Genomic DNA, 19,577 nt, shown 5'->3' on the forward strand with positions numbered 1-19,577 from the left:
ATGAATGTGATGAGATCAATATTAGTAATACAGATAACAAGTCTCAAAATATGAGTTATTTTATCATTTCTGAGCAAGATTTGAACTTCAAACACAGGTTTTTTTAATTTGCGAATTAAAATGAGATTTCATAAGTTCATAATAGAATGGGAGCCATGGAAATAAAAATAAAAAAAAAATATAATTTAAACAATTCAATAATAATTATTGGTCACAGGAATCATAGAAAGCTCTATACAGACTAACTGTATTTGATAAATGATATGCACTTAATTCGTAAGACTTAATCCATTTACAAAAATAAGTATTCAAATACCTTGTATAGTACTGAAACAAATAATTAGATATTCAGACAATAAAGAACATATTGACATTTTGTGCATCACTTCAAGCAAAGGAGAGGTAATCCTTCTTGAAATCGATATCTCAAGACTAATCAAGGATAGAAATAAAACAATCTTAATAAACGCGACTGTTACATTTACCAAAATGGACACCAGCCGATATAGCACTGACACAAGTTTTCCGCTAAGACTGCTTGTTCAATGAGCAGACTAACTTGCTCCGGTATACTGAATTCCACATTTGGATTAAAATCACGGCCTAAAATGTTTGAAAATTAAAGAATAATCAATATTCATCCAAGTTCCTTTGTGGTTACACACATAACGTAAAAAAAAAATAATGTTATGAAGTAAAACAATAAAATAAATTGGGAGCATATCAACAGCATGGAATTTCAAAAACCTTAACAAACAATAAAAGAATCATATTAATGTTGTGCACAAGACCATTATTTAGATGTGCATTTATACCCACTATGTTTTTATGTCAGCGCTTCTTCTCGAATAACAAAGAATGTGAGTTTAATTGCATTGATTCTGATGTACAACGATCGGATAACTTTTAAAATGCATATATCACTCCGACATGAAGTTAGATTAGAAAGAGAAATATACACTTATGTTCAGTCATATTTTAAAACTATATATCAAAATATATTTTTGACCTTCAACTAATGAAACAAATCTATTACCAGCTAATTTCTGCTTGATACGCTTTAGAGATGACTCAGCTTTGGAATCAGTTTGACCGTCCTTCTGAAGTGTTTCGGGAGGTGGTCGCCTTCCACCAGCTGGAAAAAACCTGATGAGCATGTATAAATTATCTTTTGCACAGCATTAAACAAAAATATTATATAAAAATTGGGCAGAGAAAATAAGTAAAATTTAAGAAATACCTTCCATCAACCTCCAATTGATAAGAGGATCATACACAAATGCTTCGAGGACTGCAAGAAGGCTTTCCTTATTTGAACGAAGCACCCGTAAAACACGCTCACAGGTTATCCGATAATTACCCTCAATTCCTGTAGCTTCCATCGCCTAAAAACTACTAACAAATCTATTCAGATTAAAAGAGTTTACATAAAAAATAATTTGTAAAATAAGGATTTAACGCAGACTAATATTTGAAATGGATTCTCAAATTCAATCTTCCGACAAAGTTTTACTTTCCTCTCCAAAATCAATCAGCAAATCAATAATCCATCTAAAAAATTATGTAAGAAATAATGAGTTTTCTTTGCTATTCGCTATTTGAAATATGAAATTTGAGAAAATTCTACCTGAATGAGCATCCTTGTTAGTCGAAATGGAATCTTTTCCGGAAACTTTTCTCTGGTCATTGCAACTTCGAAGCAATCACCGAAATCAATATGAACAATTTTCCCACTAATGCGATCGAGCATTAGATTTGACGGATGTCTGCAACGAACAAAAAAATTCATTATTTCTTATAGCATCACATTGACCATTTTGCTTCAAACATACAAAAACTATAACTATAAATTTACCGGTCCCCAAGTCCCAAAATGTAGCCCACCATTGACATACATGCCATTGAGCGAGTGTAATTGGTACGCCGATCAAACCAAATTTCCGAACTGGAAATTATAAGATGAAGAAATAAAATTAAAAAAGTATGTATTGTACTCAACCATTAAATAAAAAAAGAATAAAAGGTAAAAAGTTCAATGACATGATAAAGATGTAGTTCAGTTGAAAATGAAGCATGGGTCAAGGACACTTTTACCAGCAAAAAGGAAAAGAAATTTCTTTTGACAGAGACACTGGCTTCTCTCAGTTTAAAATCGTGCAGAAACTTACTTTGGAGATTTAAGCCACAAAATCTGTTGTAAATCATTTCCACTCGTCATTTCAAGTGCATGATGGAATACCTACAGAAAGTTTATGGAATTTAAAAGAAAGCAGATACTAATAATATTATCACAAGGTATAAAGTTTTACCAAAAATTTCGAATAGAAAGTCATGCCTGAACTTTTTGCAATAAAGTCATCTGGTCCAAATCATGAGCAAAACTTTGCATAATTTTGTGCTCCATAGATAAGAGAATCCCCTTCTTTTCCCGATAATCACGAATAAGCGAGTGTAAAGTATCACAGTTCGGCACCCAACCAATCAAACCACTATTCTGATTCAAGGCAATAATTGAATAGCGCTGCAAAAACGGTAAATAACTAGAAAAAAGATAAGACAAAAGAAGAAAAAGCACACTATGGTACTGGAACGGTATAGATAAAAACTAAATAAGATGAGAACAAGGAAGTAAACAACTTGAATTGTCAAATTTCGGCGAGATGTATCACCCTGATGTAAGAGCAAGGTATTGACCAAACCAAACAGCTGCATCACTCTCTCGTCTTGCCGAGGATCCTCATGACCTTTCAGGAGGAATATGTAATCTTTCCCATCACTTCCTGAATATTATAAAGGTTTCATAAATATAAAAACATGAATTATAGAAAAACTTTGTTAGAATTCGGCAAAATGTGTCACTCTGACGAAGGGAGAATTATTAGCTCAATCAAACAATAAGTGAAAATCTGTTTCGTACCTTTCATAACTACTTTTCTTGGTCGTTGTTTTGAATTAATTACTTGCAAAGTATTATTTATCGAGGATATAGTAACCAATGGAGCACTTGGATCATATGTTCCAGGAACTGCTAGTTCCAAATCTCTAGCTTTCACCAGCCTGAAATCAGTAAAATGCCAGTAATGTACATAAACGATATTTTCAAACGCTACTGAAAACTAGGCTAATTCTCAATCTAGCTGCAATATTTTTTATGCACCATTTTTGATTTCTTAGAAAGGTTAATACTCACCTGGCACAGTCCTATAGCACTGAAGATCTCTTTCTTTATTAACTTCTGAAGAGTTAGACCAATTAGCTAAAGAAACTAAAGCACTAATTACCTAATCAGTTAAATTTTTTAGTTATTTAACTGTATTAGCTCTTCATGTAGAAAAAGGAAAATATTACACCTAGGAGAAACGTAATTGAGATCCAAAGATGTAAGCTGACGAAGCTGACTTGAGATTTTCCTAAATACAATGTAGTAGAGATCCCATGCTTGATTGAGTTCTTTGGCGTTCTGTGAACGTAAATAGCAACGACAAGCATTCCAAGCTTCCTTCAACTCATTCTCATACGTCTAAAAAAATAAATCACAGAAGTGAAAAGTCAACCCATTACTTTATATTTACTTAAAAAGCCGTGGAATGAATATAGTAAATATAAAAATATCTTGTTTCATCTCAGGTGAGAATGTGGACTATATAATTGATGTTTTATATTCTAAGGTAAACATTTAGAATCACGTTCTCTCATGTGGTTAATCTAACGACACTTCTTTGAAATCATGCAAACAAAACATAGAACAACGCTTTTTTGATTCCTTCAACACATAACTCTAATTATAGTGCTAAATCATTTCCATCCTCATCAGGAACTGATTTTTGATCAAAATAGAAATATTACTTGTTTGAAAGATTGTTCCTTCAGAGTAGTAGCACCACGATCGATCAAGTCATGTAATGGTTTCAACAGGTCGAACATAGCTTTTACATTCTTGTCCTGAAACTCAATCCCACACATAATCAGTATATCGATAGTCTCACACAAAATGCCAATATAAAGTTGTGGAAGGCAACTAGCAACCAAAATTCTGCACGTGACACACAAAACAGCAAGTAGTAGAAAAGTATACTCAGTGTAAGTTAATGCAGCAATCACACTGCACGTAACAATCTTAAGAAAGGCTAGCACTGTGCTCTACGCATTTACTAATTTTTAACGAGACGGTGCATTATATGTTCTCCCGCATAAAAAAAAAAAAAAAAAAAAAAAAAAAAAAAAAACTACAAATTTGTGCATTAGGTAACAGTAAATCACATACAGTTTGCTCGCAAAAGTGAATACATTGCAGAGTGCGCGCATATGTATCAGTGCGTGAGTGTGGATATGATTGCAGATTTGCTAAAAGTCATTCCCTAAAACTTAACTCTGGAGTATGGTCGGTATTTTTAACCTGAAAATAAAGCCTCGACGCATCGTCGAGTGCTTCATGCCACTGTTCATGCCATAGTATAGCACAACGAATCAATTCGTCACTGACAAGCCTTGCTTGCTCAACAAGTGTTGATTGGCTATCGCTCATAATCGTTAATATCTCTGTTGCAACTGCAGAACGGCGTAAATTAGCCGATTTCGCAGCCACTGTAAGGGCATAAACCAAAGACTGAAATAAATATAAAGAACTTAATTCCAATCTTGGAAATAAAAATTTTCAAAAACTCAAAATCTTTCTTGAATACTGTCACTTTATCTGTCAGTGATATTAAGAACTGCTTGAGCATAAGTTTGAAATACAAAATGCAATATAGTATAAAAAACTACTAGTCAGATTTCCAGCAATACAGTGACGCACAATTATTTTAAAAATCACAACCTGTGGGTGAACTTTCGATAAGTCGATGACAACTTCTTTGATTAACTGAGCGACATTTTGTTTCGAATCTAAACGTGCCATCAATTGTGGGATAACCTGAAATGAAAACATGAAGGACAGCGATACATTTAAAATGGAATCTTTTCGTGGATTCAAGCAAATTTTTGAAAACCAAATCTCAGAATAATTTGTTTATTTAAGAACCTCGAGCCACATTTCAACGGGCAACAGCTTCAGCGATTCTTTGATAGTTTCAAAAACTTCAACTTGATCACCGTGTTTGAACCATAAAGTTAGAAATCGCAGTGTATCTTCTAGCCGTGATCCTAAAACCTGAGTTATTCTTTAACTATTGGTCACTTTCAATTATATGGATATATGAAATTACTAATAAGTTTGCGCACTTAAATTCATACCCTACGTCGTTCAACGAGTTTCTTCAAAAATTTATCCATATAATACAAGCTCGATTCAGCTTGTGGAGTCACCATTAGAAAACAAAAGTAATTTTAAAAAATTTAAACCTTCAGCCAAGGTAACAGCATTAATAAAGCTTGAGACAGCCTGTTTTGCAAAAAAGATCATCGCCTTATTAGGTGCTGGAGAAGGTGGATTTACAATAACTGCATCAGAAGGCGGCGGCTGTGGATAAAGTTCTGGTATCAAAATATCTGATAAAATATCTCGATCAATAATGCTCCCAAAGGGGCTGTAGGAGGGAGAACTTGGCATTGCACCGATAAAAGGCGGTGGTGGTGGTGCCGGCGAAAACTGAAAATTAAGGAAATAATGAAATTATGGGTAGTCTAGAAAATAAATGAAGCACACGCAACCATTGACCTATTTCCAACAAAAAGTAAATAACCGCTCAAGTAACTTTTGGTAATAAGAACTTTTTTTATTTGGGGTAAGAACCATTTTTTTTTTTTTTGTTTTTCACACGAGTTACATATTTCATAAAATATATGAATATCTAGTAACGAGAAGAGATAAATACAAAAATTTGAATAAACGAAGTGAAAACTGCTATTACAACATTACAATAGTACTTAAAATTTTTAAATTATTAGAGTCATGTTCAACCAAAAAGTGAAAAGATGATAGAAAAACAATTTAAGTATAGCATAGCCTACCGAATTTTGTGTCTGATACATAGCAGCATTAAAGTACGCAGACGCAAGTTTATGCCATGCTTTATACCAAGTTGGATCATAAACTGTAGCATTTGCATAGAATTTCATTGTTTGCGTCAAAGGAGCTTGTGATAAACTGGACTGTAACGATTGCATCACATGTGAACTTGGTGGAATTACTGGTGGCGGAGAAATCTGGACATAACTACTAGGTAGAAGTAGTGGTGGTACATTAATCATAATGGATGAATTAGTCGGTGATTGTTGAGAGATGCTAATAGGTTGTAATGATTGTTGGACATTTATGTTCATAGTTTGTATATCTTTGGTTGGCTGCGGTAGGATATCGTACCAATCACCAAGTTTTAAACAACATTTTGCCATCAAACGGCACATCTCCGAATTTTTCTTGACTTCTCTCTGAAATATGACTAGTAATGCTCATCTATTGTACTACATCAGCTTTTGTTAGTTTTCCATCCAAAACATTATGTTGTTGAAATATTTAAAAAGTAACCGCACAAAAAGTCAAGGAAAAACAACACAAGCGAAAATTCATACTACTAATTTGATTTCTTACAAGAATTTCTAAACGATTTTTTTTTTAAAAAAAAAAGTCATATAAGTACAATATATCAAATAAGAAAGCTGCAAAACACACGTTTCTACTTCACTCATTTCCAGTATAAAAATCTAAGTTTTTGATACCTTGTCGACTTCAAATTGATTAATCAGCTTTTCCAATGTATTGCATGCTAGTTCATTCAAGTTTTCTGCCCAATATTGTTTACAAACTGCCAGCACCAATGAAGGTTTATCCATTGGTAAATCTGATATTTCGTGTAATTCTTCATTTCGTTTTAGTCCTAATAAATCTGCCAAAATTCGACGTGACATTGATAGCTTCCCATATTGTCGGCAAAGTGATGAGAATTTAATCCACAGTGGGCGCATTTCATTCCGTGAAAGCACTAATGATCTAAAAACACAAAGCTATTTATTTAAGTAATTTAATATCAATCTTACTTTTCCTTAAAAGACTAGGTGGACTAAAAACGAATTGCCAAAAACTCATGAAGTAAGAAATTTTCCAAATCAAACCATATTTTGCTAAACAACTTACTTTACCAGCAGCAGCCTCTGCCACTGTTCAATATTTGGTCGGCATCCTTGCAAACGTCGACTCCAAACAACAGCAATTCGAATCCTTCGATCAGGCCACATTTTATATTCAATGGCTTCCTCTAACTCGGTTAGTTGCTGTACAAGAATCATTGCACCATAAGCTCTTTCATAACTTTCTGATGCCATAGCTGTTAATTCTGTGTCGCACATGTCACGTACCTAAAAATAAAGTAACTACTAACAGGCTGTACATATCATTGGTAACTTCTTAAATAGCTGCAGTTGATTATAGATAATCTTGACTAAGTTATAAAATTCAGTTCAAAATTCCGTTAACATTAACGAGATGCATTAGACGAGATGTCATGTTGTTAATACAATGTATATGGTTTTTTCATTATTATGATGGGAGGGTGTTTGTTAAAAGCTATTACAAGGAATAAATTATGAACTCATAACAAGAAGTTTGGATAAAACGAGATGCATTAAAGCTAATCATGTTGGATTGAACATGTTATATAGGATGTTCGTGCATAGCAGATCATTTATGAATATAAAGCTATCCCTTTACCGTTAATTAGTTAATCTGTCAAAAATCACTAGGTCTATCAGACATAGTAATCACAAATACCTTTTCAATGTAAACCAATGCATCATGGTACTGTTCATTTCGAATAGCCAGCACAGCTCGAAGAAAGGATCCGTCTTGATTATTTTCATTAATCTGTTTGACATAATAATCCATTGTTTCCCAGTCTTCTAAACAATCACCGGTACTTTTTTCATTATTATAAATAAAAGCATAGCAAATTTCAGAAAACGACTTACCGATTGCCCAACTACCTCGCGCTGCAGTTATTGCCATATTTTGCCTTCTAGTTGCACTTGCTGCTGCAGCCACTTCCGCAAACGCTTTTTTTCCTAAGTCATTTAATTCAGCCCACTGTCCTAATGCTTCTAAACATCGCATCTGATGTTCGTATAGCTATAATCAGTAGTAATACAATCAGAAAAAAATTTTGTATGAATCTAATGATTTTTAAAAAATTTTATTTATAATAATAATTCAGACTACATTAGCATTTATGAACCCTACATGATCTGGCAACTAAAATGCGAAATCGATTATGTTGGTAAGTCCCTTCAAAGTACGCTTTAAATTAACAATCAAAATAACTCGGACCTCATCAGTAATAAATGTTTCATTGTTATATATCTCCAATGCCTTCTCCCATTCATTCAGTTTTTCATACCAACGTCCTTGCCTCTGCAGCATAAAAAAAAATTCAGTTCCAAGACGCTCATTAACATTAAGAAATTGTTTTAAACAAATAAAGCAACCCTATAATTCAATTAATTAGTAAGCAATCAAGTTAAAGCGAATTTCAACTGTTCATATTATTTAAATAAAATTGCAATTTTCGCAGATATCTGTTCGCATGGATGCTGCCATTCAAATACAAATGAAGTCCTTCTACAATAGTCTTCGATACTGACTCTAGTCTATGTACCAGTCAATACAACTTATTTGCTAATATATTCATTTCGTTTTTTAACCGCCTTACAAACGTTTTCAGCTATACACTGCATATCCAAATTGTCAACTTTACGTCACTATTACAACAATGAATTCATATCACTATCGAATGCTGCATGCCAACTATAGAACATACTTCTATAACTATCGCACACATTTATTTCAATAACATAATTCCAACTATTTGTTTCTACTAATGAAGTTTGCCACACTGGAGCTGATTTGTTTCATAAACTTACTCCAATTTCCATATTATGCTGTCGAGCAAATGCCACAATTCCAGCGGCTTCTTCTTGGAGATTCAATTTGTTTGCATAACTGTAAATGACCTATTTCTCTGCGAAGTCAATTAAAATTAAATTAACGTCTAATGAGCTTCCAATATGTCAAGGAAATGAAAAAAATGACCACAGCGTAGACTTACGTAATAAGAGAGCGGCAGTGTTCCGGATCTGGATCTCTGTTAAATTTCTCGCGAATATTCAATTCTGTATACCGTAACGCTTTAGCGTATGCTCGTGTCTGTTCCGCACATTTACAGAGCCTTTCACTACCAACCGGTAAAGGTCCCTGAAATGATTTTTCTGAGCTTTCTTAGAACAAAAGAAATATGCAATTACAAAACTTTCAGAAACGGAACAGACAACAAATAACTGTTTGAGCATGAAGATCGTTGAGCTTACTTTTTCGGAATGTTCCATAAATTCTGCAAGGTTAAGTATTGTTTGTATGATATCAGTATGGTTACTGGAATCAAGAGCATATTTAAGGTTCGTCTCCAAGTCTCTCTGCTGCATTTCGTCCAGATCTGTCCAAACTGACATAAATGCTGCATTGAACAGGTCTCTGAAATGAAGCTCCATAAATCTCAAAGCTAAGGAGTTTTTATGAAGATAAATAGCATCAAAATTTCTTGATATATTCACAACTTGTGCATTAAAGATGAATGAAGCTTTGGGAGTACAGTGGTCATGAGCAAAATATGTACAATAATTTCAGAAAATAAAATTACTTCGCAAGCGATATATGCACGTCGGCTAAAGGAGCACATGCGCGAAGAGCTGCGGAAGGGCTCTGTCGAATAAATTGAATTCGCAGTAGAACAAGCCACTGGTCCCAGTCCTGAAAAATGTCAAAGCCGTAAAATCATTACAAAAAAAACTAAGCAAATGAATTTGTCCCAAGTTTGATAAACCAGTCTGCTGAAAAATGTAGGAAATAGTAAGCAGTAATACACCTTGTACAAAACAAAATTCATTTGTTCAAAAAAAAAAAAAAAAGAAAAAAGGAAAATAAAAAATGAGATTCTGTCGTACAATTTATTTTATCCAGAATAATTATCCATGTTTAAAAATGTTGAAAGTTCTATACGCTTGTGATGATCAAGGCAAGCTTAGAAATAGCATGCACAAATGAAGTAACATTCATGTCACAATACTGCGAGTGAAATGAAAAATACTGGAAAAGCACCGTCACCCTGAATAAAAAAATGAACCTCCTTCGATACAAGTTGAGCAGTAGTCCAAGTCCTTTTTAAAACATCAAAATTAATTCGCTGTCCTTTTTCATGACGAGCGGATGTACTAAACTGCTTTACTTGACTGGAAGAAACTCTGACTGAAGGAAAGTGTGAAGGAGATGCAGCGCTTCCCTCATCAAGTTGTACAGTAAGCCTAAAATGGTTACTAATCTCATTACTCATTTTAATACAACTAAGTCAAAGCTTTCCTAAAAGATTTTCCTTTCTTCTCAAAAACATAAAATCAAGATTGTGAAACCGAATCAAAACACTCCGTTTTATCCATGAATTAAATTATAGATTTAACAAGGAAATTCAAATTAAAACTGGCTTCATTTGGATTCAGAATTTTGTTCAATATCAAGCTGAATAACACACTTTAAATATTCGTCGCAGTGCAAGTTATGTCGAGCCAGAGCATAGTCAACACTTTTACGAAAAACCAGAAACTGTCTCCACATCTGCAATGGTCGTCTGAGAAGCAGTATAGGAAGTTTCGAAAAGAAAAGGATGCAGAGCTAAGCATTAATAAACTTATATAAATAAACAAAATGTAAATATTGCGTAAATTACCAGAATATTTCAACTGTGGAAAAACATGAAATACTAACCTGTCGGACAATAACCACTAATAAAAGTAATAACTTTTGCTGTAGTGCATGGACAGAAATAACTCGTAACCAGACTTGCATTATTCTCGGTGCATGGTCACGAATACAAATGGTTTCAGCCATCTGATAAACTGTATCCAGAGCAATCCGTCGCACTTCCACTTTGACACTCCGATCATCGAGAACAAACAAAATAGGTGGCAAAACAAGATGAATATGTGGTGCCAGACACATCGATATTGACTGAACGCATGTGAATACCTAAGGAAGTATGAAATTCAGAATTTCAAATTTATGTAGTATTTTATATATTTTATAACTTCATAATAAGATGGTTATGGAATAATCAACACAGTAGACAAAGGTTCAATCTTGTTCTCAATATGGTCTGCTAAACCTTAATAGAGATAACAGATGGTCCACTCCTGTGATGCCTTTCCATCCACTTTTTTAAAGTTTTTGCTTTGCACTATACATCCCGACTGCAATAGATAAAATTCTTTTATATAAACCAGAAACTGCTGATAAATCTCTGCTATTACATTCAATCAATGTGTTTTTATTTCCAGAAAAATCCCGATATCTCAGTCTGCTTAAGGTTGTGAAAAAAATCATGGATAGATGTGAAAGGAAATGTGCTATGGACAAGAACTGAACAAGTTAATTTCTAGAAAAAATGTAATATTTATTTGATGAACATTATCCACACCCTTATTTCTTTCTCATAAATATCACCATTACAACAAAGACAGTATCACACACGACAACAGCCACATGGAAACGTTTCGCAAGGATAAAAGAAGTAGCTAAGAAATAATCTTAGATAACAACGATATCTTTGGTATTTTAAAGTGAAACGTGAAAGCAACAATGGCTATTTCAAAATTATTGTCATATAGCAAGTAAATAAAAAATATTACTGACAACTTACAATAAAAGGTAAAATAACTTACAGCGCAAGTGATGGCTCTATCCTTCGTACGATCTGAATGAACAATACTCAGAAGATATGGACACAACTCAGGAATATATGGTGCAAATGATGCACCAAATGCTGAGCCAATTTGTTGCATGACATTAACAATAGTAAGTCGCATGCTCACATCTTCTGACCATGATTCCTTTAATTTTTCATTAATTTATTAACTTAGCAATGAATTCTTAAATGTCATTATGATGGATTCTGAACCAACAATAAATCCGATGAACTTACTCTAATCAAACTAAACAATTTCGACATGAATGGTTTCATACTACTGCCAACTATCGCAATAAAATTAGCCAACTGTTGTAAATAAAACTGCTTCAAATCGGGTCGAGTAGCTGTTTGAATTACTTCAATCAGGCGAGGTATAACCTAGGAGATTATTCAAAATTTTTTACAAAAATAATTTTCCGATAGAAAACAAATATAAGAGAGAGTATGTAGAACTATGTATTCTTTCATAATATTATGATTTCAAATCTATCAAGTAAAATTATAAAATTCAGCAACAACAAAAAAAAAAAAAGTGCATAATTTTGTGTAACCTTGCTAACATAGACAGTGCAACTTGGACCAAGGCTGCCGAATATAGTAAGTAGTGCTTGCGTGATATCACGATGCAAATGGCTGAGTGAATCGTCTCTTAGCATCTGCATTAAACTTGCTATAGAAAATGCAGGATAGAGTTCTGCTAATGTACACTTTTCATAGTGAAACCATTGAATAGTATCTGAAAAAAGAAGAAAGCATCTGAATCCGAAAGATATTTGAAAAGTTTGGACAATTCCAAATGTAATTTCTCGGTCATTCAATATAACACATTTCCTGACAAAGATTGGTTATATCATAGAAACAGTGATACAATTCATATGACTGTGTTTCGTCACGCTCGAAGTTCCGATAGTTAAATTCCAAATAAAACTAAACAAAAACACACCGTTCCGCATATCCAAGGATGGTGATGTAGCTGGTAATGACAGAGCCAACGAATTCGACTTTTGAGAAGAAACTTTGCCAGTGAAAACTTTATGTGTATAAGGATCTAAGGCTCCAATAATACCCAAAACCTGAAAATGGTTAAAAAGAAGAGTAGCTTAAATAGAGAATTCTTAATTCATTAAGTAACTTGAATAGAATTAATGTGCAAAAGTAGAAAATCTTGATTAAAAAGTCACCCGCATGGTCATTCGACGCATTGAAACACTCATTTCCGTTCGTAACAATCTCAGAAGTACATCAAGCAATTCAGGATGCTCCTTATATGGATCAACGACATATGCAGTATTCTGGCAAAGCTGTCCCATTGTGCGCAAAGCAGCCTAAGAAAAGAATTAGTAAAAGCACTAACAGTATGAATAAAAACGTAGAAATACTACTTAAAAACTCAGAAAATCAGCACTTCTCTGCGACTTAAACTGCTGGAATCTTGCAAAAATTGCACCAACGAGGGAAACAGAGTTTCTACTGAAAATACCAAATCAGCACCACCCGCAACTGCCAATTCACTTATAGCATTCAATACCTGCAAATGTGGTCCACATTATTTTATTATTCAAAATTCCAAATCTATTTAATAAACTTCAAAGTAAGTGCACTAAGCAAACTATGAAACCTGCACAGTCACATCCACATGACTGATTTCGGAGCTCAGTTTTGGTACCAAAGCTGTCAGTATCGGATTCATATAGGGCCTTGCAAATTTTGGAGACTGCTTAGCAACCTGTGCAATTACACGAGCACTATGTTCTTCGAGTCTGAAATTTTTAGAACTTTCATTAAAAAAAAAAAAAAAAAAAAACTATATATTGCACTCATCTGCTTGCTAGAAGAACGTAACGTATTCTCGTAGAGAGCAGTGGTAAATTTAGTTTTAACAGCAGAAAATGCAATAAATTTTTTAATTATAACAAGTTTAAAAACTAGAAACAAACAGATGTAATAAGCTAACCTGGGCACACCACTATTCGTCAGTTGGATAAGTGTCTCCAACAGTACATTACGTAAACTGGGTAAAACATATGCAGGATTCATACTGCCTAGTTTTCCGAGTAACGCTACCGCATGTTCCTGCATTTCCAGCTTTTCATCATGCAAAGTCATGAAAATAGAATCAAGCATATCAGCCTGCGCTAAATGCGACAACAGAAGTGGATCCCCATCTTTGAAACACTGCAAAACTCTCAAGCGTACTTCCACCGCTGAAAAATGCGAAAATATCCCAAGAGAGGATAAAGAAAACTAAGGAAGAAATACCACATTTGGTCACTAACATCTCTAATTTAAACTTCAACAGGAACTTTTTTATGAATGTAAAAAACAGTAATTATAAATTTGAAATTCTTATCGAAAATTAGGTGAAGGGTAATCAGCAAATTAGTTTTAAATACATTCATTTTTACGCTGCTAAATATATTGCTAAAACATTGCTTTTTGAGGCTATACATATGTAAACATTACTTAAGAAGCTAACTCCTTAAATACCAGAGCTGGCTTCAATCAACAGTAAAAATACTACCTTAAACTTATTCGCTGAAATACGTCTCTATTTTTGTAATTGAATAAATCCAGAACAATGTTCAAAATCTTTTTGTTACAAATTACCACTTAATTTTTTAAAAAAAACTAAAATCATACTCCTAAGCATTTTAAGAAAGAAGTATCAGAAAAACTCACATGGATCAATAACGGCAACCATAACAAGTTGTCGAAGTACAGACTGGATTAAATTTAGGACATCGAAACGCTGTTTTTTATTGGCACATTCAAACGATTCAAATACACGAACAAAGGGCGTCAACATTTTGGCGCAGCAATCCACTGCAGCTAAACGTACTTCTACGCAATCAGAAGACAAGTAGCCCTAAGAATTCACCAATTTCACTTTTATTATTTTAGTGTTTATTTGCTATTGTCCCTCAATTCATCAAATATAAATCGGCAACTTTTAATCTTTGCCAATGGTCAAGAAGTAATTTTGCCGCATCTAACAGTTGTTGAAGACTAAATATAAAGAACAAAGGTGAGACTGATCAATTCTTACATGAGCTATATAATTTATAAACATCTGAAGTGCATGTCGCTGAAATTCGAAACGACCAAGTGTAGCTAAAGCAAGATTTGTAAGCGCCACATTAGTAACATTCACAGGACCAACTGGAATGGGCGGTTCTGTCGGAGGATCAAGTTTACTTGGCAATTTGCGATTCATTAAAAGCTGACAAAGCTCTTTCAACAAACCATCTTGGGCTTCCGTTTTCAATCCAGGTATGGACTGCATTATTTCATAAGCAACATCCGTTAACCCTGAAATGAAAACCAAAACGATCTTTTTCAGAAAAAAAAGACGAAAACTGAAAAGACTGGAATTGCATTTTTTTATTATATTGCTAATATATTGCTAACAGAACGAGCCAAGAAGTTTTCAACTTTGAATTTGCAGATTTCTTTCTCTGCCTTTTTTCTTCAAGGCAAAATCAATGTCACAGATGTTAACCCAAAACTCTAATTTTCCACTGATTTTTGTAATCAAGCATCACGAATATTCAGATTTTATTCCCGTAAAATACTTGCAAGTCTTACCTATTGTTAACCCATTTGATTTTGAAGATCTGTTAGTGTCAGGAATATTTCCTTAAAAGTGAGAAACATACTAAAGTGCAATTCTTATTAATTATAGAATGAACTAGAGCAATACCTTTTGATAAACCTGTGGACAATAAAATCGGCAATAGCGTTTTAATTTCGGATTCTATTTTTTCTTTTAATGCGCGAATAACTAATGTTAAACATAAGAAGACATATTCATCCACTGCTTTGTGCCTATAAAATATAAGCATTATGAAAAATACACACAAACTTATTAATACTAGTTACCATATCGCATAAACATAGTTTTAGTAACTTTTAGGTCTTGAAATAAACTAATCGTGGACGAAAGAAAAACCTTCAAAATACTGAAAATAAAGGAACTTAAGAAAAATTAAGAAACGACTATACGTTTTAACTTCATTCAGACTCTTTTATTATATTCTACTATTTCTGAAGGTAAACGATAGCATTACTGCTCAAGCGATAAAAGTATAAATAATCAATAATAAATAACTAACTTGTACGTTGCAGTTTGTAACTGAATTTGTATGACAGCAAAAAGACGAGGTAGTTTTAAAAGCAGTTCTATTGGCCGATCAAGTACCAACAAACCAAGAGTAAAGAAAGCAGGAGAATGTTTTGTAGTCAAATTTAATGCATGATTGAACATTGAAGCTATATCAACATTGAAAATATTATTTGAAGTAACCATCTGCGTCTTTCCAAATGATGAAAGACGTGGAAAAATTTCAAGCAATGTTGTTTGGCAACAAACATAACGTGAAGTACATGCCAGATTACACACCCGATATATCTGAAAAAGCACGTTAAACAAAAAGATGAGAGTTCTGCATAATAAAAAATAATCAACTGTTTCCAGATGTTGAGATTTTCTTAGAACCATTCAATGTTATGTGTAGAAAATCAATTATTTTTCGCTGACGAATATAGGAACATAAAGATTTAATTATTATTTCATTTTTCATATCATATTGTACATTCTTGCGTATGGAAAAGTTTTTTAATAGATAATCTACCCTTGGAGATAAATAAACATTTGCACCACGGAAAATCCAACTGAAAACAGTTAAATTCTGAAACGGTTTTCTTCCAAACCTCATATCTACAACATGAATTTAACTTTACTATAAAAATTATTATTGAAGGCATAATTAAACTAACGTCACTAAATTTTTCTGCAATAAGCTGATTAGCAGTTCGACTATCAACAGTAACTGAATATGTGCGCTCCGTCAACCAATCTATTGCATTTGATCCAATTACTGTTCGAACATTCTGCTGTGGTTGACAACCAAGCGCTAGGATGCGTTGACGCTCAGCCGGTGCATTACCAATTCGAAGTAGTTCATTCAGTATCAGAAGCATGGGATGTTGCCTTTCATCTCGATTTAAACCGTCAAATTTCAAAGAATTTATTGCTTCATCATAACAGCGCTAGAAAATAGCAGTTTATCATAGTGATTAAAACCACTAAATAATTCCAAAAGTTTTACGAAAGAGCTGAAAATTATTATATCATCATACTCAGAAAAATTTTCACTTTTCTTGGACTGAATCATCGACCTGCTGGTAAATATAGAAATCAACCATATCTCAGTAATGAACCACAACCATCTAAGCGGTATTAAAATGACCCGTAATTTCGACGGAAATACCTTCAGTTAGCTAATCTTCATATTTAACAACCACATTTCCACGGGAATACAATTCATAGCCTTACTCCGTCATGCTGAACTGGACATGTCAACTCTTCAAAAAATTGAATGGTATTCAGCATCATCCAGCAGAAACCAGACGTAATGGAATAAGGTACTTTTTTATCCTCGAATGTTTCGACGACAGCATAGATAGATAAAAACAACTCATCGATAAAACGAAAGACTATGCATTAACAACAGTTTATTCATCGTGCTTGGATACATCTTTTGCTACTGGTTTTTTTTTTTTGTGTCTTTACCCATATTTTGTTTCAGCAGTGTATTTAATACATGTTAGTTCATTCTGATCAGCAACTATGATCTTGTGAATACACTGCTGTCAAGTAACTATATTCAGCAGAATCGTGATGAAAATGATCAAAGAAATAGTCCTTGTTTATCCAGAAATCACAGAAAATAGAGAATGTAGACTAAAATTTGAAAAAAACTTACCCAGTACCATTCAGATTTCTGATGTGCTTCGCGTTGTGATGTAACCGTAAGGGCAGCATGCAAAGCCTTAGTAGCTGCTATTCGTACCGTGGCCTAAAACGTATCACTCTAATTCTGAAGAAAAAGCACTAAGTAAAAGAAAGAAAAAAATTTACCTTAATACTACAAAAATTAATAATTAATCTTCCAGTAAAAAATTCTGCTATGAAGAACTGCTGTCTAATTCATTACTCGAACCAAGTGTATTGTCTTATCTAAAAAGACAGCAGAACTTCAAATTACAAAAAAAAACGCTTTTTTTTCCTTTAACTTTTTTAAATGATCTTACAATCTTCAAAAAATTCTGAAACATTTCAAACCTTAGGATCTCTGATAACTTTGAAAATATTGGAAAAAAAGTTAGATGCACGCAGAAAAAATGATGTTGACGTATATAAGGCCAATTGTCTTGCCAGAAAAACAGCAGCAAGACGACGTGATTCATGTCGCTCAGATTCTTCAAGCCATTCACACACCTATGAAAAACTTCAAGTCTCAATGTCTTAATATTTACTAATATTATACAATTACTTTCAGCAGTTAATCTAAACAAAGCAAAATCAAATGCACCATTAGAGACAGATTTCTAACTGTTGTAAACTTCTCCAATTCAACAAGCATCCCTTCCAGAACCAAAAGATGAAATTGATAAATAGAGGAAGTTACGCTATGAATAAGAAAAACCTGGTTAATGGATTTTTCGACTAGCTCAGCAGCGAATGTCTTCGACGTCTGAATCAAATAAGCAATTGCCCTGGCAACAAGCTTCATACCAGCTTCATCGCCTTGTACTAGTGCTTTGAGAAGATATTTAGCAAAACGTGGGACACGTTTTGTTTCATCACCAGCATTTTCCACCAGACAAGCTAAAGTCTTCCATCCAACATTATAAAGAATAAAAAAGTATAATGTACTTAATATAGCTCTGATAAAATTAGTAAGAATTTGAATATCTACTGAATCACGAGATACCTATCAAAATAATTCCTGCCTTTCTTTCGTCATTATCCAAACTCGTCATCAACGTATGTATAGCACTCTGAAAACCTATGAAAAATAAAGTTTCGCTTTCTATATCTAATTTATTTTTATTCGTAATAACGCTAAGTATGTGCGTTTGATTTCATTAGATAAGCAAAGACAATGGAAGCACTGAGACTTTTTTTCTTACAACATTATATGCTTGATATAATTCAAACAAAATCTCTTTCAGTTCTATTACCTACATGACTAATAACCTTTCAAGAAGTTTAAGAACGAACACAGTTAACAACAAGGCAGAATTAAGTTAGAATCCAATCAAATAACGAAATTCAGTTATAATGAAAACGGATAACTTGATGCAAATAAGTAGTGGAGAAAAACCAGTTGCTGACAGTTTCCAGATATCTAGCAAAAAATTTAACAGGAAAAGTCAGCGGTTTAAACATATAAGTGTTTCGAAGAAATAAAATAAAAAGTTAATGCCTTCCAACCTGATCAACTTTTGCATCGAATGTTGCAAAAAATTCCGCTGCAAACTGATCACTGCTATCACGTAATTCCCCATTTATATAGCTGTAAAAAAATCCGATTTAATAAACAACTGATGAACTGTCACTTCTTTCAGAGAACTGCTTTGAAATTTTTTGACCTTCATGATTACTTGGAATGGAACTTATAACTTACATATTCCAAGAATAAGATAGTTTGGTAGACTTGTATCATCTTCATTCAAAAGAACTATTTCTAAAGAGAAAATTGTAAAGATAATCTCAGAATTATATGCCTTGTCTTCTTCAAAGATTTACAATTCCTGTCTTGCACTAATATGAGATCATCCATCAATTTCCCAGCAAAAATTTCAAATTAGAAAGCATTAGTTTCTTACTCATAAAGTTGTCTGGCAACTTTCAATCGATTTTCATCACCTCCTTTCTTCCTTAAACGCATAAGAAAATCAGCTGCGATCGCTCGTGCAGATGTCTCTCGAATACATGAATCCATTCTGCAATCAATTTTCGTCAAAAAATGCAACAATTTGCTTGAAATTTTAGATGTTGTAATAACAATA

General features: G+C 33.4%; 1 protein-coding gene across 3 annotated transcripts; it reads right to left on the reverse strand.

The window, feature by feature from the left end:
• Positions 1–481: 481 nt before the first annotated feature.
• Bm1727 (Uncharacterized protein) lies at positions 482–19,510 on the reverse strand (the record flags this gene model as incomplete). 3 transcript variants are annotated; one of them, XM_043080277.1, is made up of 47 exons in its annotated part: positions 482–603; positions 1,037–1,135; positions 1,241–1,385; positions 1,628–1,766; positions 1,856–1,945; positions 2,169–2,239; positions 2,336–2,521; positions 2,638–2,780; positions 2,918–3,057; positions 3,351–3,520; positions 3,847–3,942; positions 4,397–4,606; positions 4,817–4,912; positions 5,021–5,142; positions 5,341–5,587; positions 5,950–6,369; positions 6,658–6,928; positions 7,073–7,293; positions 7,706–7,833; positions 7,903–8,059; positions 8,258–8,341; positions 8,851–8,929; positions 9,036–9,181; positions 9,295–9,457; positions 9,624–9,733; positions 10,107–10,284; positions 10,509–10,591; positions 10,742–11,002; positions 11,695–11,862; positions 11,955–12,098; positions 12,272–12,456; positions 12,664–12,793; positions 12,902–13,045; positions 13,126–13,248; positions 13,339–13,480; positions 13,675–13,924; positions 14,400–14,586; positions 14,767–15,029; positions 15,421–15,545; positions 15,833–16,128; positions 16,497–16,769; positions 17,486–17,578; positions 17,845–18,000; positions 18,209–18,390; positions 18,497–18,563; positions 19,000–19,081; positions 19,395–19,510. In XM_043080277.1, the coding sequence occupies 47 exons, from the start codon at positions 19,508–19,510 to the stop codon at positions 482–484; spliced, it is 7,503 nt and encodes a 2,500-aa protein (XP_042936211.1). The 3 variants fall into 3 exon arrangements, with proteins under 3 accessions (XP_042936211.1, XP_042936212.1, XP_042936213.1); XM_043080278.1 differs by lacking the exons at positions 14,400–14,586; positions 14,767–15,029; positions 15,421–15,545; ... (6 more) ...; positions 19,000–19,081; positions 19,395–19,510 and having other exon boundaries at positions 13,675–13,844; XM_043080279.1 differs by lacking the exons at positions 5,950–6,369; positions 6,658–6,928; positions 7,073–7,293; ... (27 more) ...; positions 19,000–19,081; positions 19,395–19,510 and having other exon boundaries at positions 5,341–5,548.
• Positions 19,511–19,577: the final 67 nt, after the last annotated feature.

Source organism: Brugia malayi (genome assembly GCF_000002995.4).
Source record: "Brugia malayi strain FR3 genome assembly, contig: Bm_v4_Chr3_scaffold_001, whole genome shotgun sequence".
Classification (NCBI taxonomy): Eukaryota; Metazoa; Nematoda; class Chromadorea; order Rhabditida; family Onchocercidae; genus Brugia; species Brugia malayi.